Source organism: Dama dama, chromosome 23 (genome assembly GCF_033118175.1).
Source record: "Dama dama isolate Ldn47 chromosome 23, ASM3311817v1, whole genome shotgun sequence".
Taxonomy (NCBI): Eukaryota; Metazoa; Chordata; class Mammalia; order Artiodactyla; family Cervidae; genus Dama; species Dama dama.
Window position 1 is genome coordinate 54,475,463 of NC_083703.1, and position 22,517 is coordinate 54,497,979.

General features: G+C 60.9%; 2 protein-coding genes across 2 annotated transcripts in view; one reads left to right on the top strand and one right to left on the bottom strand.

Annotated features, from left to right (window-relative positions):
• Nucleotides 1-226: 226 nt before the first annotated feature.
• CHRNA4 (cholinergic receptor nicotinic alpha 4 subunit) lies at nt 227-13,054 on the top strand. The gene is made up of 6 exons (XM_061125791.1): nt 227-302; nt 1,755-1,906; nt 5,670-5,714; nt 5,801-5,910; nt 9,007-10,342; nt 12,929-13,054. The coding sequence occupies exons 1-6, from the start codon at nt 227-229 to the stop codon at nt 13,052-13,054; spliced, it is 1,845 nt and encodes a 614-aa protein (XP_060981774.1).
• A 1,425-nt stretch (nt 13,055-14,479) lies between these two features.
• COL20A1 (collagen type XX alpha 1 chain) overlaps nt 14,480-22,517 on the bottom strand; it is a 30,420-nt gene continuing 22,382 nt past the window's right edge. The window contains exons 31-39 of the mRNA XM_061125675.1: nt 22,058-22,111; nt 21,899-21,952; nt 21,543-21,596; nt 20,681-20,752; nt 20,276-20,311; nt 20,122-20,170; nt 19,775-19,921; nt 14,770-14,838; nt 14,480-14,667 (exon numbers count right to left, since the gene is read on the bottom strand). Of these exons, the coding sequence (XP_060981658.1) occupies nt 14,480-14,667; nt 14,770-14,838; nt 19,775-19,921; nt 20,122-20,170; nt 20,276-20,311; nt 20,681-20,752; nt 21,543-21,596; nt 21,899-21,952; nt 22,058-22,111 (723 nt within the window). The remainder of the gene's footprint in view (nt 14,668-14,769; nt 14,839-19,774; nt 19,922-20,121; nt 20,171-20,275; nt 20,312-20,680; nt 20,753-21,542; nt 21,597-21,898; nt 21,953-22,057; nt 22,112-22,517) is intronic.

Sequence of the window (22,517 nt, forward strand, 5' to 3'; positions counted from 1 at the left end):
GGCTGGAGGCGGGCAGGTCCGGGCGGGGCCGCGCCGTTGAGCCCACAGCCCGTGATCCCGGCCCGGTAGCTGCCGCCGCGCCCTCCGGGAGGAGCTACCAAGCGAGGCTTTGAGGACGGAGCGGCCCGCGCGGCGCGGGGGGCATGAAGTTGGGTGCGCGCGGAGCTCAGAGCAGGGGCGCGGCGGAGCCGGGAGCCGCCCGCATCTAGAGCCGGCTCTGTGCGCCATGGAGCTCGGGGCCCCGGGGACGTCGCCGCTGTCGCCGCTGCTGCTGCTGCTGCTGGGGGCCGGCCTCCTGCCTGGTAAGTTTCGGAGCGCTGGAAGGACCCCCTTTCGCCCGGTTCAAGGCGGCCTCGGACCTCCGGAGCCAGAGGAAGGGAGGCTCCTGGCTGCGGTCCCAAGCCGCGGGTGCGCGCAACGGGGCAGCCGCGGAGGTTCCCCCTCCCCCCGCCCCCCCGCATCCCCCAGACGCAAAAGACTGTCTTGCGGGCGCGGGCGGAGCCAGGCGAAGAAAGAGTTAATCTGTTCGGCAATTCGAAGAAAAGGATTGGGGTGGGGGAGATGCTGTTTCAAGAGCTGGACCCAGAAGCTCCAACTTGAATGGAGAGAGGTGCGGCCCACCCCCGTTTATCCATTCTGCCCAGTTTCCTTGCAGGCTGCACCATGCCTGCCCACCCTCCACCCCTGGGGGCTAAGGAATCAGAGGGCTGGTCTCTGCCCTTGGTAGGGCCCAACCCAAACCACTTCTGCTCCCCCAGGCTCACTAGGACTGTCGAGGTTCCAGACCCCTGCTCCTCCCCATTCCCTGGGGAGCCACCTTGCTATTTCAGGGGTGCATGGAGGGAATTTAATCCTCTGGCCTCCCCATTGAGGAAGGAGTGACACTGTACTGTCTGAGGGACCAGGCTGGGGCTCTGGGCTGGGAGTGAAGGTCCTGGGGGTCTAGGACTGACCCCAGGCGTATTTGTGAATGCCCTCATGGGTCCAGCTGTAACTCACAGGTGAGCAGGACTGAGCTGAGAGGAGCAGGTAAGCAAGGGTCTCCTGTCCTTGCAAGGGTCTCCTGCATCTGCCCTCAGATGCCCTCCACGATGCAGTGGTCGCAGCACAGGTGCCCAAGAGTGGCAGGGAAGCCATCAGACCACAGATTGGCCACTGGGCTGGGCTGAATGAGGAAGCCCCTCCCCAGGTTCACTCCAGACCTGGTCATCGAGGAGAGACCATCCAGGAATGCAGTGTGCCAGAGTCACGGGGTGCCAGGTCACTCATGCATCCCGGATGATCTTCCAGGATGATCGCTTGCAGTTGCTGCAGCCACAGGAAACCCTCAGGGGTCGAACCCTCACTCCCCGTCCTTCTCTCCCTGCCTGGGCCTGCCCGCTCTTGTCCTGAGGTTACCCCCACTTTGTGCTTTGAGACAAAGTGCTCAGGACTGTGCTAGTAGCTCGAGATAGAGCCCCTCTCTCCTGTAGTCACGGTCTGATGGGGAGCCATCCAGTCAGCACTCATCACATCAGTGATACCCTCCCACAGTGATGGACCTGGTACTCAGAAGGCTTCCCTTCCCTGGGGTAGAGGAGAAACTGTGCATGGAAGCAGGGCAGCAGGTGCAAAGGTCCTGAGGTGGGAGGAATGTGCTTTGAGGGGCTGGAAGGGAGCCCAGGTGCTGAGTGTGGCCTGGCAGGAGGCCCAAGGGCACAACCTGGATGGCCACCGTCCCCGCCTCTGAGCCACGCACCCGCGTGTCCCCCCAGTGAGCAGCCACGCAGAGACCCGGGCTCATGCAGAGGAGCGGCTGCTGAAGAAGCTTTTCTCTGGCTATAATAAGTGGTCCCGGCCCGTGGCCAACATCTCAGATGTGGTTCTTGTCCACTTCGGCCTGTCCATCGCGCAGCTCATTGACGTGGTAGGTGCTGGGAATGGGATGGGGGTCGGCAACTCAGGGCCAACCTGTGTCAGGGAGGGACAGGCTTGGAGATGGCCCCGGGGCTGGGGGCAGGGGGCTGAATGAGCTTGGAGGGCTGCATTTGAGTCCCAGCCCTGCTTGAGTCCTGCACATACACCTAAGCAACTCGGGGGGCAAGGACTGTTCCATACGATGCCCCCCAGCCCCGCCCATTCTTCCTTCTCCACGTAGAAAAGCTCAAAGGGCCAGATTTGCAGCAGGGGATCAGGGCTATGACAGCCAGAGACAGAGAGCAGAAAACTCATCTGTGGGGCCAGTGCAGGGTCTAGGGTAAGTCCTCGTACTGAGTGGGTCAGGGTGGGGCCGTATGGTGCCCTGGCAGCACCTCTTGACCTTCACCTTGCTCAGGAGGCCCCCCCAACCTGTCTGGAATGGGGCAACCTGGCGAGTCAGACAGGCTGTTTGTCAGGTGTGTTTACTTTCCTGGATGGGGACCGAGGAGGCTATTGGGAGGAGGCCGAGGTCCAGCCTCCGAGTGGCTGCAGCTCTGGACGGGCGGGAGTGACCATTCAGGGTGGGGGCCCGTCCTATAGGTTTAACTGCGTGTTGGCTGCACATCCTGGGGCAGCAGCCAAAGGGCCTTGGAGTGTGGGCTCCGGCCTGGCCTGGAGTCCTCCAGGAGCTGGTTTGCTGGCTGCAAGGGGGTCTGAGGCTGACTGGGTTTGGACTGGGGTTTCCAGTCAGCTCGGGTTCCAAGAGGAGCTGCCAGGGGCTGTAGATCTCTCCAAATGCCCACCCCACTCCCCTGCCAGGACCCCAACCCCAAGCGAGCTCTGTGAGGGGGCAGCCACCAGTTTCGGAGCCTGGAGGCCCTCATTTCTGGCTCGTGCCAGATGTGTTGAGTGGCCCCTGGGGCCCTGGTATTCTCACTTGTGGAATGAGATGAGTGAGCCGGCCACATCCAAGGGGCTTGGGAGGTTGGGGGTGAGGGCTGTGGCTACGTTCACACTGACAGAAAGAGCCATGCTTGCGCCCCATTAGCAGAGAGACCCGGTCAGTCCCCCATCCTGGCCTGTGCTCTCAGGCCTCCTGGAACCAAGCCTCAAATGCTTCCTGTAAAGTACTCCTGGCTGGGGTGCAGCCAGAAGGCAGTTCAGGATGACAGGGGTTCCAACCCACTGCGTTTGCAAACACTGTTCCCAGGATGGCTGTGGCTTCATGTTCCGAGTCAGCTGCACTGTGGCCCAGCCTCCTACCTGAGCTCCTGGGATTTTCTCGTCCCCTGGCCACCATGTTGCAGCATCTCCCCCACTCCCACGTCACAGCATCCTCCTCCCCTCCATCTCTCTAGTTTTCCCAGGAGAGACAGCCAGAGCACACCAGTCCCGAGACCCTGGTGAGGGACCCACTGGAGGCCCCATGGCAACACTGGGCTGGCCAGGAGCTGCTCCCAGCTCTGCTGTCTGCAGCCGAATCGGCCAAGGACTCCTGCACACACATGTGCTGATGAGACGTCCTTGCCCATCCTGGGTGCTGGCCTTTGGTAGAAGGGGCCGCCTCCTTGCCCACTCTTTGAAGGGCTGTAGTGTTTGCTGCAGGTTTGTGCCCCAGTGTGTGTGTGTGTGTGTGTGTGTGTGTGTGTGTGTTCACGCCTGCAGAGGAGGCTAGGAATCCCTGGGTGCCTCTGGGCCCTGGGCTGACGTTTCAGGTGCCCGAATGTATGAAGGGCACTTTATACAGGTGGGGTGTGTGGGTGGACAGCTGCAAGGGGGGTGTGTGAGGGGTGGGCACAAGGGGAAGGTGGCCAGACCTGGCACCTGGAAGCTTGATCTGGGGGCAGGGAATGGGGCAGAGCTACGCCAGCTGCCTCCGGGGGAATGCAGGGATGTGTGGTGGGGGCAGCAGCACTGCAGGACTGCATTGCCAAGGTCGAGGTCATTGGAGTGGTGTCTGGGCCCCGCTCAGGTCACGCTTATCCTCAGTGTCCTCTGGCGGCCTGTCCCGGGTGGCCCCGAGGGAGATCAGGACCAAGGGCAGAGCCTGGGGTGGCAGGAGATGTGGTCCCCTCCCGTGACTCAGCCGACCCAGGGCTTGGACCCTGGGGGGGCAGGAGGGGAGGCTCCCGGGCCTTGCCTTTGAATAACCATCTGCCCCTGGCCCTGGTCTGGGCACTGGGTGCTTCACTTCTTGACCATCCTCGGGTTTCTTTGGCCTGAGCAGTCGTCCTGATGACCTGCGTGTCCCTGGTCTAGAGCCGACAAGGGAAAAAGTTGGGCCATCAGAAAGTGTGGAGAGGCTGGTTCAAGTACTAACCCCCGAGAGCCTGTGTCCAGGCTACCCTCCCCAGAGGAACAGCCCCTGCCCCTCAGGCCCTGTGGGCACCCTGCTCTCTGAGAAGTACCCTCCATCAGCAGCAAGTGTCCCACCCCAAACCTTTTGCAAGGAGCCAGCCCCCTCCAGTCCCAACCCAGCTGCCCTCTGCTTGGGCTGGGTATGGCATGGTCCCTGGAGGTTCAGGGTGGGGTACGAGGACCCCTACGTCCATGCACAGAACCTGGTGTTCTTCTCCAGCCTGTGCTGGGGCCTGACTGCCTGTGTCCAGTGAACAAGGAGGGCTGGGAAGAGGGGTGGAGGGAGCAGGGAGTGTGTGTGTGTGAGTATGTGTAAGTATGTGTGTGAGTGTGTGTAAGTGTGTGTGTATTGTGTGTGTGTGTGAGAGTGTGTGTCAGTATGTATGTGTGTGTCAGTGTGTATGCGTGCATGTGAGTGTTGTATGTGTGTGTGTAAGTATGTGTGTGTATTGTGTGAGTGTGTCAGTGTGTATGTGTGTGTCAGTGTGTATGCATGCATGTGAGTGTTGTGAGTGTGTGTGTGTAAGTATGTGTGTGAGTGTGTATTGTGTGAGAGTGTGTGTCAGTGTGTATGCGTGCATGTGAGTGTTGTATGTGTGTGTGTGTGTGTGTGTATTGTGTGAGTGTGTCAGTGTGTATGTGAGAGTGTGTGTCAGTGTGTGTGTGTGTCAGTGTGTATGCAGGTATGTGAGTGTTGTATGTGAGTGTGTGTGTGTATGTGAGTGTGTGTATGTAAGTATGTGTGTGAGTGTGTATTGTGTGAGAGTGTGTGTCAGTGTGTATGTGTGCATGTGAGAGTGTGTGTGTGTGTGTGTTTTGTGTGTGAGTGGTGTGTGTGTCCCAGCCCTTCTCACCTGGCAGGTGGCTGCTCAGTGGCCTGGAGAAGAGCCTGCCGGGTGTCCTGCTCCCACCTCACCTGTTCTTGCCCCTCACCTGTCTACCTCTAGGTCCTGAGGCTCCAGGCCTGAAGGGGCAGTTTGGTTAGTGAGTGGGTGGCTCAGGGGTAACAGAAGGGGCAGGCTGGCTAGCTGGGAGGGAGGGATGCAGGTGGGCAGGACCAGCATGGGCTGCTGGGAAGGGGGCAGCTCCTCCAGCATCCAGGAGCCCTGGGCGCCGCATACACCCTTACTTACATAGCTGGAGGGGGCCAGGCGTGGCCACCTATAAAGTCAGCTGGACACTGTTCTCACTTTCCTTCTCGGAAGGGTCACAGGGACTTACCCTGTGGCCCTCAGTCTCCTCTGGGCCTGCCATCCTGGGCTTGCCTCCAGGGACGAGACACTCCCTCCCTCCTGAGGTCACCTAGTCCCCATGTTTGGCCCTGGCCCGTCCTTGTGGGTAAGGAAGATTGGCCAGATAGATGTATCCTGAACCAGAGGGGATCACAACCTGCCTTCTCATTCATGCCCTAGGACGAGAAGAACCAGATGATGACGACGAATGTGTGGGTGAAGCAGGTGAGTGGGAGAGAGCCCTCGCTGCCCCCTCCCCACCCTCTCCCTAGCCCTCTCTTCTGACCCGCCTCTTTCCTTTCCTCCCGCAGGAGTGGCATGACTACAAGCTGCATTGGGACCCCGCCGACTATGAGAACGTGACTTCCATCCGAATCCCCTCCGAGCTCATCTGGCGGCCAGACATTGTCCTGTACAACAAGTGAGCTGGGGCCTTAGTGGGTGGGGCCATGCCCAGCCATGCCCCTGCCAGGAATCTCTGCCAAAGCCAGCGCGAGCAAGAGGCAGACAGCTCAGCCCTTGAACCAGGGCTGAGGTGGAGATAAAGGGGGTTCTGAGGCCCATTGACGGGCAAAGTGGCAAGGAGTTGGGGGCTCTGGGGGCCTGCAGCAGCCTGAGGGCTCCTTCCCTGCCCGTGCCAGCCCTGGGGCTTCAGTCTCTTGGGAGGCAAGGAAGGGGTCAGAGCCCCTCCCAGGATGACTACAGGCCCTGCAGTTGTTCCCCCTTGGTCTGGAGTCAGTTCCAGAATCAGTCCCTGTCTGGGGAGGTTGGGCCCCTGCACATTGGTCACCCAGTCCTGGAGCAGAGAGCGGGGTATGGGGCATGGAGAGGGAGCCTCAGAACAGCCTGCCTGTCCCTGCCCTCCCCTGCCCCTCCATCTGTGCTCACAGCTCCCTGCACAGACATCACCGAAAGTCCCCAAACCCCAGCTCATCACACTCCGCAAACAAAGCCTCTGTCAGGGCCGTGTGTCCCGGCTGCGGAAGCTGAGCTGAAATCTCATCTCTGGAGGGTGTTTCTGTGCTGGGGGGCCAGGGGGCTATGAGCACTGCTGTGAGACGTGGGCTCCAGAGGGCTGGCCTCCTTGAACTTGTCCTTTCCCGGGACCTTGGCTGGGTCCTTGACCTCGGGGCAGCCTGACAGCCTCTCGTGTCCCTTGTCTGCTGTGTCATTGCCAGGCCAGCTCACCCAGAGCTGAATCCATGCTGGAAGACCCAGGCTCTGGGCAGCATGGCCCCACAGCACTGACGAACACAGCCAATGGCAGCACTTGGTCCCCCTGCCCACAGCCCCCTGCCCTCCCACCCAGACCCTGGTGCTTCTGCACAAAAGCCCTCCTGGGCCCCGGGGTTGGGCCTGACCTACAAATGCTATTTGATTAAGAAAGACTGGACTCCACTTGCAGCTTAATTGATTCCAGTAATGGCAGCGGGGAGAGCAGCCGCACATGGAGGAGAGGGTTTTAGGGATGCATTAAGGGGGGCTGCTTGGAGAGTGGGAGGTGGGGCAGGCTCTCTGTTTTCCCTCTGCAAGCTGCCCAGTCAGACCCTGAGCCCTGGAGCCCTCCAGGCCCCCTAAGGCCCCCCGGGGTCCCCACTCAGCTCCCCCAGCCCCCTGCCCCAGGGGACCCAGCACTGAATCTGCCTGAATCTCTCTGACCCAAAACACAGGGACCATGGTCAGGACCCTGGGACCCAGGGGAGCATCGTGCTCTGCGACTGCTCGACTGAGCCCAATAAGTGGGTCTGGGAGGCATACAGCCCCCAGGATGGCAGCCCAGCCCCTTTCCTCTCTAGACTCCCTACCGAGACCCAGAGGTAGCGGGTTGGACCCCTAGCTTCCCTTGGGGATGGAGGCTGGCACCAAGGCCCTCTTTGGAGGCGGTTGGGTGTGGGCAAGGATAGACCCCAGGGCTGGGGGTGATGTTGGCCAGATGGCCACTGGGGAGGCCTGTTTCCAGGGATCAGGCCCATGTGCACTTGCGTGTGGGCCAGTGGTCAGCGCAGGCTGCTGGGCAAGGGGAAGGGTTGAGGGTTTTCTGAGAGCTTTGGGGTACCCTTTCAATGCTGGGGGGATTGCATGTGAGGCCGTGCTGTCCACGGGGGCTTCCCTCCACTGGCCTGTCAGGCAGAGGGGCTCACGTGGACGGCATCTTCAGCCTAGAGCAGGAATCTGACCGGCCGGGGTGACCCCTCTTCCCGACAAGCTGTTCCAATGAGCGCTCCCCCTGGGCTTGCTGGCCCAGCTTCTGGGGGCTGTTTTGTCCCCTGGCATGGGAAGGCCACTGTGGGGGAGGGATGAGACTTCCTAGAGTGGTGATGGGGGCGGGATGGGGGTGGCAGGGAGGTGGGGGTGGTGACAGCTTCCCTTGGGAAAGCTTCTTTTTCCTGGGGTTGCCCTGGGTGGCTGGGTCCCAGAGTCCCACATGCAGAGTGAGGGGCTGGCCCGGGGTGGAAGTGCCCTTAGCACAGGAGCGTGAAGACACGGGCTCGGAGACTAGTGTCTGTGGGGCTGTCCACGGTGGGAGGAGAGGAGGTCTCCTGATAGCATTTCAGAGCCGAAGCCCGGGACAGCTGCTCCCTCACTTGCCTGTGGGTGCCCCACGTGGTCAGTGTGGGCAGCTCAGGCCTTGCAGGGAAACAGGCTGAGAGATGGCCCTCCTGACTCAGGCAATAACAGCTTGGGACCCAGACTGGGGACTGGGTACCTCCAGCAGCAGAGGAGAGACTAGCTGACTCTGGGGGCAGGCAGTGTTCTCAGCGGACTGCGGGAAGGTGTTCCCAGGTCCCCCATGGCATCAACATGCCCCTCTCCTCACCATGGGCATCTTCAGTGGCTGTCCCTGGGAGACCCAGGCCTGGGCCAGGGCAGCAGCCTCTAGCTCTGTTGCCTGCCAGGTCTGTGGACAGGGCGCCCCGAGGCCAAGGAACAGGCAGGAGGGCCGAGGGCCTGGGATGTGATGGCTGGAGTCCACGTCCCCCTCTGGGGGGCCTGGTCTTTGCCTCGTTGGGCCCCAGAGTCTTCACCTATGCAAGAAGGGGAGGGGTCTTGCCTCTAAGTTTGGAGAGATCTGTGGGGGAGAAAATGCCGGCCTAGAGTAGGAGAAGGTGGTGAGACAGGTCAAACTTCCACCCAGCTCCAGGGTGACTGCAGGGAATGAGGCACTCTGTGTGCTGCCCTGGGGCCACTAGTGCATCTGGAGCCCCCAATGTGGCATAGATGGCCCTTCTAGCCCCCAAATAATCATGGTCATCACCATGGTCAAGCTTGGATGTCAAGCGTGGTGTGGGCTGCTGAGACAGTCTCCATGGTGTGTCACCCCCAAGGGTAGGGGAAACAGCAAGGTGGGCAGGTGAGCAATGAGCTGGACATGGGCACCATGAGCAATGAGCCCAGAGCTGTCTGGTCCTGGGTGAGGCCTCACTGTGAAGTGAGGGTGTGTGTAGTGGGCAGAGGCATGAGAGCTCTGGACCTCGGGTGTCAGGTGCCTCACCCACCACCTCTCTCTCCCGCCCAGTGCGGACGGGGACTTTGCCGTCACCCACCTGACCAAGGCCCACCTCTTCCACGACGGCCGGGTGCAGTGGACGCCCCCAGCCATCTACAAGAGCTCCTGCAGCATCGACGTCACCTTCTTCCCCTTCGACCAGCAGAACTGCACCATGAAGTTCGGGTCCTGGACCTACGACAAGGCCAAGATCGACCTGGTGAGCATGCACAGCCGCGTGGACCAGCTGGACTTCTGGGACAGCGGCGAGTGGGTCATTGTGGACGCCGTGGGCACCTACAACACACGCAAGTATGAGTGCTGCGCAGAGGTCTACTCGGACATCACCTACGCCTTCATCATCCGGCGCCTGCCGCTCTTCTACACCATCAACCTCATCATCCCCTGCCTACTCATCTCCTGCCTCACGGTGCTCGTCTTCTACCTGCCCTCCGAGTGCGGCGAGAAGATCACCCTCTGCATCTCCGTGCTGCTGTCGCTCACCGTCTTCCTGCTGCTCATCACCGAGATCATCCCATCCACCTCGCTGGTCATCCCACTCATCGGCGAGTACCTGCTCTTCACCATGATTTTCGTCACGCTATCCATCATCATCACCGTCTTCGTGCTCAACGTGCATCACCGCTCCCCGCGCACACACACCATGCCCGCCTGGGTCCGCCGCGTCTTCCTGGACATCGTGCCACGCCTGCTCTTCATGAAGCGGCCACCCGTGGTCAAGGACCACTGCCGGCGGCTCATCGAGTCCATGCATAAGGCAGCCAGCGCGCCGCACTTCTGGCCGGAGCCCCAGGGGGAGCCCACCTGGTCTCCGTCCCTGACCTGTGGGGTGGACCAGTCCAGCAAGCCCCCGCCAGCCCACACAACGCCCTCGGACCAGGTGCCGACTCTGCAGCCTTCAGAGGCCAAGAAGGCCAGCCCCTGCCCATCTCCTGTGCCCTGCCGTCCCCCCACCAGCACCCGGGCCCCAGGACTCACCAAGACCCGGTCCCTAAGTGTCCAGCACGTGTCCAGCCCCAGCAAAGCAGTGGAAGATGGCGTGCGGTGCCGGTCCCGGAGCATCCAGTACTGCGGGCCGCGAGAGGAGGCTGCCTCACCAGCCGCCCACCTGGCAGATAGCTCCCCCTCCTCTCCGACCAAGGCCCCCTCAGCCGAGCTCCCACCCCCAGACCAGGCCTCCCCCTGCAAATGCCAGTGCAGGAAGGAGCCGGGGGCTCCAAATGCCACGCTCAAGACCCCCAGCACCAGAGCGCCACCTCTGCCTCTGTCACCGGCCCTGGCACGGGCGGTGGAGGGAGTCCAGTACATCGCAGACCACCTGAAGGCGGAAGACACAGACTTCTCGGTAAGTTCGCACCACGGCCACCTGGGGGGGACCCACTGCCCTGTCCATGTCGTGGGGCCCCACCACCCCATCCACTTTGAGGGAGGAGGTGACTGGTGAAAGCCATAGAAACCAGGACTCCAACCTGCTGTTTCCTGTGCCCCGAGCCTCCATCAGCTTGGGGGCAGGAGGTACCCCCGTGGTGGCCCAGTGGCAGAGTGGACCTCTGGCATCTTCTTTGGGCTTCAGGGCACAAGGAGCCTGCAGGTGGGGTGTTAGGCAGCCCCCAGCACCATCCGCACCTGGTGACCGCCTCCCTCGACCTCAAGTGCCCCCCACTCTGCTGTGGGCCCCCGAGGGAGGGTCTGCGGTAAGAGGTGCTCAGAGGAGATGGGATGAGATTGAGTGGCCTCTGTGGCCTAGCACGGGGAGAGGAGAAATCAGGCCTGGTACACAGGACCCTCTGGCCAGCACCCTCATGCCCGGCCAGAGAGAGGGTGCCTGGGGTCTGGGCGGGCAGGGCAGGTGCTCAGACACGGGTCACATTCAGGGCCCTGTGGAGTTGGGGACTGGAAGGGTGGGTCCAGGCTGAGGGCCAGGCCCCAGGTCAGATCCTGGGTGGGGTGGAGCAGGGGAGCACATAGGCGGGCAGGGGAGGGCACTGCCCAGTCTCCTTGGCCAGTACTGGCTGCTCAACCTGGGCTGTGACCTTGCCCCACATCAGCTTCCTCCTGCAGGAATGCAGGCCTGTGGGCAGGCGAGACACTGCGGTTCCCTCCCCCACCTCCTTGCCCCTCTGCCTCCTCTGCCTCCTCGAGAACAGCCCGTGAATGTTTCCCAGACACACATGATCCTTGGGGACTGTCTGTCTTGTGGCTGGGCCACCCCACCCAACAGCGAGCCAGCCTCCTAGCTGCCCCCTGAATCCCAAGGGGCTGTGAAGTCATCCGAGGGTTTCTGGAAGGTTCAACCCAGGAGACACTGGGTCTGGGCCCGTCGTGTTCCCCAGTTCTTGAGGAGCTCTGACGTGCGGGTCTGAGGGGCTGCTAAGAGATCGATGCCTTTGAAGGGTCTCAGAGGCACCCAGCGGTTTTTAGTGTAGGACCGGCCCCTTTTCCCCACACCCCTCCATCCGCATCGCAGGCCCGGCTGTCATGACCTGGTTCTGGTTCTGGCATTGTGCCCAGGTTCTGGGAAGCAAAGCGACTTCAGAGGAACCAACCTGGGATGGGGGCTGTTCGGCTTTGTGAGCAGGGTTTCAACCTCTGAGGGGGTGGCTGGAAAGACTGCTCCTGCTCGGATGCAGCCGCACCACCAGCTGCTTCCTGGGACAGAGGGTCCTGTCGCTCCCTCACTTACAAGTGACCCCATTTGCTCTGCTTACCTGAGAATAAACTCAGCCCTTTCAGCTTTGGCTTAAAACCATCACGATACCGCCGATTACTTTAAACATCAGAGCAGAAAACGGCAGTGAAAAGTTTTCTTTCTCTCAAGGCCCCCAAAACAGGAGGATGAGCCTGCCCTTGGCCAGGCCTGTGGGACCTGCTAGGGTCCAGCTGGCCCGAGCCCAGGTGCCCCTCCTTTCTGGTCACTCAAGTGCCGACAACTGCCCACCCGGGGACCCACCTGTGGCCTCCCTGAGGCTTTGCTTGGGGGCACCCCAGGTGGGGTCGGGACCCACTCCCCCAGCGTGGGCATGTAATGTGACCTGTCCTGCCTCTGGGCCTCTGTGTCCCCTCTACAGCCCAGACGGTTCAGCCACCTTCCTCGTCGGGTCCAGGGAGTGGCTGCAGGTGGTGGGCTCAGCATGTTCCCCACCTCGAGCCCGGGGTCCCCTCCCTTGTCCCCGGGGAGCCCTCCACCCAGCAGCTGCAGGCTCAGAGCCTGCTCACAGCACAGGGCTGTGCTTGCATTATGTGTGACCCTCACCCTCAGGGGCTTTGGGGACAGACCTGAGCGACCCATTGACCATGAGGGGCTCAGGCCACCTGGGCAGCCAGCCATGAGCCCCGCCCTGGGCGGAGGCAGGAGCGAAGGGCAGCCAGCTGTGAGCACTGCCCTGGGCTTCTTGCTGGAGGTCAACTACCCGCCACCACCACTGTCCAGGATGCTCTGGCCCCTGACTTGCACTGCAAGGGACTGTGGGTACCTGCCGACTCCAGCCTCACTGGCTCCATCTGTAAATGCAGGGGCCGGGTGGTCCCCATGGTGCCACCAACTATCAAAAACCCAGAGCACACTTCACCGTGTCACAGCCTGGACCCTAGCCTTCCTTCAGAGGCGTCCCTATCGCTACCTCCTGGGAGCTCAGGCACCTGCCAGGCTGGTGGAGTTGGTAAGGCCACCATGCTGGACCCCATTTCCCGCGGTGGCTTTGCTGCCATCCCCCATAGACAGCGTTAACACCTGCAGCCCAGGGTTTCTGAGCCCAGACTTCAGACAAAGCCATTTTCGCTGCATCCCCTCTGCACCCCTTACCTCAGTACAGGTATGCCTGCAACCTTGGTGACCCTGGTGGCAAGAATAGGAACAGAGCTTCTAGAAGTTGCTTACTGTGGCGAGGCCTGAGGGAGGCAGCTGGAAGTGACCGTGTGTGTCTGTCTGCAGGTGAAAGAGGACTGGAAGTATGTGGCCATGGTCATCGACCGCATCTTTCTCTGGGTGTTCATCATCGTCTGCCTGCTTGGGACTGCTGGCCTCTTCCTGCCACCCTGGCTGGCCGGCATGATCTAGGGGCCCAGACTTGGGACTCCCTGAACTCGATGGGGTCATGCCACTTACCAGATTGCCCCCCATCCTCTGTCTGCTATGAGATGGCCCTGGAAGGAGCTGCTGACCCCTGGGGACCTGCCCGGGGGACTGGTGAATGCCTGTCTGTCTGCAGGGCGGTGTCACTGCCTGTCTTATTAAAGTTTAATGGCGATACGATGGCCTCCCACAAGGACGTGCGGCTGATGGCTCTCAGCAAACGTCCCAACAACCCTGACTATCCCCAGGCCATGCCACTCAGCCACCCTCAGCCCCTCTTAGCTCCCAAAGCCCTTGATCCCTGTGGGATCCCCGAGACCCAGGCACAGATCCTGGCCTGGGGCACCCCTGGGTCCACAGGCTTGCTCTGTCTGACCCCAGAGGTGAGTCAGCAAACATGTGACCCTCACCTGCCGGGGGCAGGGTTCAAGCAGGGGGTGTCTGAGTGGCTGGGGGTGGGGTCCCAAGCTGGGGAGTGGGGGGGTTCTGAGCAGGGGCTGGGTTTGGTCTCTTCTGGGCACATTAGGCAAAGCCCAGATTATGCACCCGAGGAGCCTTGGGGTTGGAGTGGTTAGACATGGTCCCCGTGGAGGAGAATCAGGTGCAGGTCCCCCTCGGGTGAGGGACCCTTGGCCCCAGGCAGCCCAGATGTCTCCCTGGCAGGGGTGCTTGGGTCTTGGGCAGACACTTTGCTGGCCTGGTGATGCCCCCAGGTTGCCCGTGGACTTGAGACTTTGTGAGGGACCCAGATCTGGGCTCCCTACCCAACACCTCCCTTGATTTCCCCTCTGCTCACAGTCAGGGGATCCTTCTGGGGCATGGTAACAGGTAGGACCTCCCTGACATGGCAGCCGTGGTGATTCTGGAGGCCCTGAGGACTGCTTGTCTGGCTAGCTCTGGGGCTCTCTGGAGTGTGGTGCCTTGCAGGGGAGGGGCTGAGAAACGGGGGTGGAGGGGACCCTCCACAGCCCAAAAGCCTCTGCCTCACACCATGTGGAGGTTGCCCTGCCCGAGGTGGCCGGGGGAGGTTGGAGGGCAATGGACGAAGGGGCCTAGTGTCCCCTCCTCTTGAAGGCTGAGCACCAGAGACCACCACAGTGTCCCCTGAGACCCCGGGGAAACACTGGCCCTGTGGTAATGCGGGGGTGGGCTGCCTCTGCTCTCTGGATTCTTGCAAGCCCTTAGGCTCCAGATGCCAGGTGGGGCCTGAACAATGTGGCCCCTCCCCCAGGAGCCACATCTGGGTGGAAGGAGCCTCCCCAGGCCCAAGGAATCCCTTCTCCACTGATGGTCAAGCTATGCCTCTCCAGAACCTGTGTGTCAGGGGTGTGTATCTGGCAGGTTGGAGCCCTGTGTCTCCCCCAGGCTGTGCCTGGGTCACGAGCAACTTGGGAGAATTGAATGAATAATTTAGTGAAGTTCAAAGACATTTCTGCAGAGGTCCCGCTGGAGGGCACTGCCCGGGCGGAGGAGAGTGGAGTTCACAGCCTCCACCTGGCCGCCGGTGAACCGCAGACCAACCCCCTGGACATTCAGGACCCCATCTGACTGGCACCTGCCCCCCTGGGGGCTACTGGGGCACCAATCATCTTGGGATGCTAGGGGAGAGCCCAGACTGGCAGCTCACCAGGACACAGGACGGGCCCCAAGGTCGCAGCCCGGACGCAGATTTCAGACGTCATCACCCCAATCCTCCTTACGTAAGCGGATCCAGCGCCAGATGTGGGGCAGCAGTGGGGGCCCTGGGGCCCGTGTGCAGATGCTCTTTCCTGGGTTGGGAGAGACCAAGAGCCCCAGGGAGGAGGACAGCCCCCACTTCCTGGTTTCTGTGTTTTCCTTTTTTTGAGACTCAAAAACAAGTCAGAAAATCCACGTGCAGAATAGATCACCCACATTCCCACCAAATTAACCACGACCACTATTTTGGGCTACTTGCCTCCAAGGTTTTTTTTTTTTTTTTGATTGACATAAAATTTACCTACGACAAAATGCCTGGTCTTAAGCCCTCAGGTCAGTGAGTTTTAACTAGATTCGGCCCCAGACCCCTCCAGCCCCTCCAGCCTGTGCCTGGTTTCCTCCCCGGAGAGGGGCTTCCCCCACCCTGACCTTGGTCTGAGTGGAGCCCCTGGTTCACAACCTTTCTGTCCTGTTCTTCCACTGGATGTGGTGCAGTCAGCACCCACTATGACCGTGTCTCCATCCGTAAGCAGTTTGTTGTGCTGAGTCACGTTCTGTCCCAATAAACTAAAACGTGTCTGTGTCTCCGTCGCCTCCACCGGCCCGCGGGAAGGTCTCTCTGGGCGTCCGTTTCCTCTGTTAGTGTTGACTGTGTCTCATTTTCTGCGGCTTGTGATAACTTGACACCTGGGTGCCTTCCAGACCCGCCTGGGAGGGTTGTTTCAGCACTGTTTGTTGAAACACTGACCATTCCACAGTAAAATGCCTAAAAAGTTTCCTTGTATATTTTCCCTGCTCTTTAATGGGTTTTGGTCTGGGGTGAGCTACTCCATCAGGGCTAGAAGCAGGAAGCTGTATCTTGCCTTTTAATGCAATCTTTTGAAAAGCTAACCCTCCCCACCACTTATTGTAATTTCTGCTCCACCTATATCTGGTTAGGCCTCTCCCTTATTTTCATGTGTTCTGTCCCCTCCCACAGAAGAAAACTTGATCTCGTTGGCTAATCTTGCAGGTCATACGTTCAGTCTTTTCCCTCCTGGTGGCTGCCCCTAATATAACAGTGTCTGTAGTCTTTGAGTTCTTCCCAGGTAGTGCTAGTGGTAAAGAACCCACCTACCAATGCTATGTAAGAAAAGTGGATTTGATCCCTGGGTTGGGAAGATCCCTTGGAGGAGGGCACAGCAACCTACTCCAGTATTCTTGCCTGGAGAATTCCGTGGACAGAGGAGACTGGTGGGTTACAGTCCATAAGACCACAAAGAGTTGGACATGACTGAATTGACTTAGCACGGATGCACACATGTATATATTCTTTAAGAGCTTGATAAGATGGTATGGAAACTGTCTCCATCAGGCCTCCCACCTCCAGACAAAGCAAGCACCTCGCTGCCCCTCGGGGATTCTGGAGCAACCTGGAATCTAGTTCTAGGTCACTATGGACATGAGGGTCTGGGGAGGGCTTGATGGTTCCATGAACAGCAAACATCACTAGGGTTTTTACTCACCCAGGTGTGCGTGCATGTCAAGTCACATGCATGCTAAGTTGTCATGCTGACTCTTTGCAACCCTATGGACTGTAGCCCGCCAGGCTCCTCTGTCCATGGGATTCTCCAGGTTAGAATACTGGAGTGGGTTGCCGTGCCCTCCTCCATGGGGAATCTTCCCGACCTAGGGATTGAACCCGCGTCTCTTACATCTCCTGCGTTGGTATGCAGGCTCTTTACCACTAACACCACCTGGGAAGCCCACTCACCAGGGATTTCTGCTGTAGTGAGTCTAGTGCTGATGATTTTCCCTTTCTGCTGAAAATGCCCCCAGCCGGGTTCAAAGGGGTCCTGTGTGATGTGTGACCTGCCTTCTTAGGCTTGGGTCTCAGGATATATTTTCATCCTATTCGTTTCAGTAATAGTTCTGCCAGGTTTAAGATTCAAGCCTTTCCCTTCAACATTCTGAGGTCATTTTCTACCATGTTCTGATGTCGAGCGGCTCTTGTCCTCTTGTAGAAAAGGGTTTAAAGACTTTCCCCACCATCTCTGTTTTTGTATCAGTGAATCTAAAGGCATGTTTTAAAACCTGGTCCCATTTGGCCCTTTGAACCCTTCAGTCTGGGATTTTAAGTCTTTCTCTAATTCTCAAATCTTTAAAAAGCACCTGTTTCAATATGCCGACCCCCTCATAGACTCACTGCTTCCTCTGGGAGCCCCTCGTGTGGAGGCAACGCTTGCTTTAGCTATTTTATCCTTTCCCGAGCCTCCTGGGTAGCCTCTCTAGTGATCTCTCAGCCTCTCTGTGGTCAGGCTGTAATTACCAAGCCTTCTTCACTGACTTTATTTCTCCTTTTATGTTTCCATGCTGTATTTCCTCGAGCCTGTTAATTTTGGCTGTGTTATTACTACCTATCCTTCCAACTCTTTGAAGATACTGTGATTTTTAAATTAAAGGACTAAACGGGGACTCACATTCCCCTTCTCCCGAGTCCTGCTCGGCTCACATGTCATTTTTCCCCGGGTTACCTTGGCTTCCAAACCTGGAAATAGTGCTTTGAGTGTGGATGTGTGAGAGTGAGTGTATGCACACACAGGGAGGTGCAAGAGTGTGTGTGCAGAGGGGAGATTTGGGAGGGACTTTCACTGTCCTGTGAGGCTTCATGTCAGCCCTTGGTCAGGTCAAACTGTGAAGGGCCAGGGCCCAGCTTGTCTCTCTCCAGCCCCTGAACCCAGCCAGAGGTGATGCTGGTGGCCACCTGCGCTCTCATCTACAGGCCGTTCACATAGTCATCAGGTCACGGCAGCCCGTGCTTGAACCCCGGGGGCTTCCAGACACTCTGAGGACAAGACTCAGACCCCTCCCTGCAGCACCCCCACTGCGGTCAGTGGGTTGACCCTTGGCCCAGCCTGTCCTGTTTGCTGTCTCCTCCTGCCATTTCTGGGTTGGCCCCAGCCAGGCACAGACCCAGCCTGTTCAGGTGGGCGCCCCTGCCCAGAACGTTCCACAGTCTCCCCCTCCCAGCCTGTCCTGCTTCTGCCCCCATGTCACCTTGGAGCCTTCACCGGCGGCCCCCCCAAACTCTTCCTAGTGTTCAGAGAGCTACTGATTGGGCCACAGCAGGTGCCGCCCCAGGGCCCATGGCTGGCGGGCTTCCCTGGTGGAGGGGGAGCCGAGGGATGTGGTCACTGCACAGGCTGTGGTGCCCAGGTTGGTCGAGGCAAGAGGCACTGGGCAGTGGCAAGGTAAGGGGCCAGCAGATCGGGGTTCCATGAGGACTGAGCACTTGGGGGTCAGTCAGATGTTACTAGAGAGGCCACTACAAGGGAGGTAGGGAGCCCCTGGCTGGGCCCAGGCTGAGAGCTCTGAGCGGGGCCTGATCCCTAGAGGGGTGGGGCTGTGGGTACCAGGGCCTGGAGGCTTCAGTGGCCTCACAGGAAGAAACTGGTGAGGGAGACCATGGTGGGGGGATCCTCACGGCCAAGGACAAAAGGCGGCCTCTCTCTGAGAGGCGTGTGGGGGAGGGAATCTGGGACTCCACTCGGTGGGGGAAGGGGCGGATGGGGGGGTCCCTGGCAATGAGCAGCCACCTCCCTTGACAAGCAGGCATGTTTATCTGAACAGGAGACGCACAGAGGGAAGGTTTCCAGGCCCGGTCTCTGCCGCTTCTCCTTGTACCTCCGGACCCTCTTCTCCAGCTGCTCCAGGGGTCAGATGTCGGGTGTCCAGGATCCAGGGGCACATGCGGGCTCACTCGAGGCAGCAGGGGGACCGTCCTGCAGAAGCAGAGGCTGGACGGGTCTGGTGGATACCTGACACCATCAGGACATGATGCTACATGCACCAGGCCCCCGGGTCCCTGTAGGACAGTGAGCCCTCTATCTGAACCTACTCCTCCAGGCACTGACCCTTGGGCCCCCAGCCCCGATCCACCAGCCTGGCCAGGTGTCCCCGGAGTGCTGAGCCCTATGAGGACCTCCTGGTCTCCTGCACCCACCTGCAGACCTGCTGGGCTCCCCCGGGGCCCATGGGCCCCCACAGGCCGGGCTGCCCACGCCTCTGCCCGCCCTGTCTGATTGAGGGCTCCAGGCTCCGCCAAGGGGTAGGAGGATGTGCCTGAGTGAGGGGAGCAGGTGGCACTGCCTTTCTTTCTCAGGGGCCCTGCTCTGACCCGGGGAAGGTGGGTCCTGAACCCCCTGGGGCCTGGGGGCATCAGGTCAAGCCCTCAAGTTGAGGCTGAAAGTTTAGGGCTGGCGGTCCCTGACCTCAGACAGGCACTGATCCTTGTTTCATCTCAAAGGCTGAGGTTTAGCATAGTGGGGGGTAAGGGAGGGGGCTGGGGAGGGCATCATGACAGTACCTGCCAGCCTTGGCTGGACAGCGGGTACAAACTAGGGGGGTGCTTACGGCAAAGGCCGTGTCTGGGGGACTGTGGTGGGTGCTGGGAAGCAGGGACCCCTCTCTTTCCACAAATGCGTGGGCCTGGGCAAGGGGCTGTGGGTGGGTCCCTTCCCCCTCCCCTGTCCTCCCTCACCCACTTAGGTGCAGAACTGTCCCCCAGCCAGCCTCAGCCCCACCCCCACCCATCTCCTTCTTCCCCATCAAGACTCTGAGCTCATCTCCCCTCATCAGCCCGTCCATCCATCTCAGCATCTGAGCCGTGAGCAGCTGCAGCCTTGTCACACGGACGGATCATGACAAGGTCACTGGACCAAGCCTCCCACTGTGTCCCAGCAAGGAGAGAGGGAAGGAGTGAGGGGAGGGGGGAGGGGTGGAGGAGGGGGAGGGGCGGAGAAGAGGTGGGGGAGGGGAGGGGTGGTGGCGAGGTGGGGGGAAGGGTGGGGGCGGGGCGGGGGGAGGGGAAAGGGGACTCTAAGCTCAGGGTTCCTGGGAGGTTGGGGAAAGGAAATTTGGGAGGCCCTAGGCATCCAGGCAGCCCCAGGTCTGTGTGGGCTGAGAGGGCCTGTCCCCCAACCTGTGGCCAGTCCACTCAGAGCATCTAGCCCCAGGATTGGGGAAGACCCCTCCCTCAGGGGCCAGTACCTCTGTCCCCAGGGCGGGGGCCACCATGCCCCACTTCTCCGGGGAGCCGGGCCTTGCTGCTTGTGCCAAGGGCCCTGGGGGCCTCCAAGATGGGCATGGGGGGCCGGGTGCTCTCGTGGGTACAGGCATGGAGCTTCAGCACGTGCGCTGGGGTTGGGGGGGAGATGTCAGTGGGGGTGGGGAGACTCTCCCTTGCTCCCTGCCTTGCCTGGAGGCAGCGGCCCAGGAGAACTGCTTGAGGCTGGGGCGCCAATGACCCGGCATGGGGCTCCCTTCCCTCCAGTGTGAAGACAGGGGCACTGGGCACCATAGGAGGCGGGGCCACTCACCCTGGATGGCGGACTCACAGGCCTGGCCCACAAGCTGGTAGATGGTGGCCAGGGACTGTGGTTCTCCCTGCAAGGGAGGACAGGCCACGTGGCTGACGGCTCAGGCAGCGTGGGGGTCAGTGCCTCCCTGTGTTCCCCCAGGGTCGGCCCGGACCCCAGACTGCACACTCACCTTCTCTCCTCGCTCCCCCTTGGGCCCCGGCAGCCCCTGAGTGGGAGGAAAAGGAGAAGTGCCTGGACCCCGCAGCTGCCCAGAGACCCAGGAGTCCCCAGAGAGCAGAGGACCCACATCTGCTGCTGCAAGACGGAGACAGCCGGCCGACTCAGGCTTCCCTGTCCCCAGGTCCCATCCAGCCTTCAGGCTCAGGTCTGCTGCCACCCTGACCCCTGGAGCCCAAGCGGGGAAGCCCCAAGCCCGCCTGTCCCCCACCTCTGTCTCGGGCTTGGCAAGGGGGCAGTCCAGGGCTCCCTCTTTGTCAGCCTTGCTTTACAAATGTGCCAGCTGCTGGGCGCCCCTGGACATCAGTGCACACAACTGGCCCCCCTGGCCATCGGGATGGGTGGGGAGGAGACTTACTGTGGGCCCCACGGCCCCTGGGGGTCCTCGCTCACCGTTGCTGCCCCTGGCCCCCGCAGTACCTTGGAAGCCCTATGAAGGTGGGAGGTTGGGTTTGGTGGCTGCCCCCCTGGGCTGGCCTCTCCCTCCGAGTGCCCCCACCCTGGACCAAGATCAGACTCCTCAGCTTGTCCCCAGCCTCGCACCAGCTGAGCCCCACACCCACCCAGCAGGCCCTGCTTTTCTCACCCACCCAGGGCGGCCCTGGCCCACCCTGACCACTGGCACTGGTTCTATAGAAATACATCCCAGTTGTCCAGGTGTGACTGCAGGCCGGGCCTCCCAGGGGTGGCCTCTTGCAGGAGGGGCAGCTTGGCCTCCCCAGCATCCAGTGAGGCTGAACCCAGGAGACCCTGGCCGGGTCTAGGCTGCTGGCCCCAGCCTCCCACCCAGAGCAGCTCCCCGGCTCTGAGTTCAGCTAGGACCTCTGGGAACACTGGGCTGGGAGGAAGCTACTTCCAAGTGAGGGGGATGCCCTCTCCCTCTGGTGGGAAAGGAGCCAGACCCACCCGTTTGCCCTGCCCAGGCCCAACCAGGGGCTCAGGAACCTTCCTGCTATGTGCAGCCAGGGTGCAGGCGAGGCTGGGGGCTGCACAAATGCAGCATTTTCTACCAGCCTCCCTGGTGGGGCAGGATTGGGAGGGGCTACCTCTGTGCTCCTGGGCACAGGACATTTACACTCCACCGCAGACTAAGTCTCTGTCCCAGCCCAGGAGAGAGACGCCTCCTTGGGTCACCATGTTCAGCTCAGCCTCAAGGAAACTTGAGGGATGCCAGTGGGGTGGGCAGGGCTGGGGGGGCTCACAGAGGAGGCGGTGCTTACCCTAGGGCCTGGGGGGCCAGGCAGTCCAGCAGTCCCCTCCAGGCCTCTCATTCCCTGAGGGCAAAGGAAGGGTGGGTGGGGGCGGAACAGGTACTCCTGCCAGCCCCTCCCATGATGACCCCCAAGACCCACAGCTGTGGGGGGTACATGCCTGTGCCTGGCTGAAGCTGGCCCATCTCAGGGCCTGGCCCCGCCCTGGGCAGTGACCGCACCTGTCCCCAGTCAGTATGGACTGACACTCCCCTCCCCACTGGCCAGGCCATGCAGAAGGCAGGCCTGTGAGGGCCTGGGTGGGGCAGAGAAGGAAGCCCCCACTGCCTCCATCTCAAGACCCTCCAGCCAGGCTTCTCTCCCACCTTCGGTCCCTGAACGCCAACCTTCCCGGGGGTGCCCTGGAGGCCGGGGTGGCCCTGAAATAGAACAGAGGTGATTGGCCAGGCTGGGGCTGAGGTCCAACCCAGAGGAGGAGGCTCTGTCCCGAGCACACGGCCCTTGCGTCCCCAGTGTGGTCTGACCTGCAAGCCGGGGTGTCCATGGTCCCCCTTCTCTCCTTTGACCCCTGGCGGACCCTGGAGGGGGAAGATGGACTGGGCGGGAAGGCGAGGGGAGGGAGTTGGGGGACAGGGCGGGGGGAGGCAGCACCTACCACAGGTCCCTGGATGGTGCGACCCTGGGTGCCTGGTGACCCCTGCTGACCCCCAGGGCCCTCGGGTCCCATCTGTCCAGGTGGCCCGGGCTCTCCCTGGAGACACAGGGGTGGGGGGCTGAGGAGGCACGTGGCTCCTCCTGCAGCCCCTCCTTTGATCCTGCCCTGGGTTGGGGGTGCAGACCTGCCTGCACACAGGCATCTTCACCATCACAGCCCACCCTGAGAGGGTCCTCCTGCAACCACGCCCTAAAGATAGGAGCTGGGCCAGCTCTGACAGTCCAGTCAGAGCTCTGAACCCCAGACACCGGAACATCCTACCAAACCTC

Excerpts from the sequence above, each read along its gene's own strand:
- CHRNA4 (XM_061125791.1), top strand. The coding sequence starts at position 227 with ATGGAGCTCGGGGCCCCGGGGACGTCGCCGCTGTCGCCGCTGCTGCTG. Across the intron at positions 303-1,754 it reads GGGGGCCGGCCTCCTGCCTG|TGAGCAGCCACGCAGAGACC; the intron begins GTAAGTTTCGGA and ends GTGTCCCCCCAG. Across the intron at positions 1,907-5,669 it reads TCGCGCAGCTCATTGACGTG|GACGAGAAGAACCAGATGAT; the intron begins GTAGGTGCTGGG and ends TTCATGCCCTAG.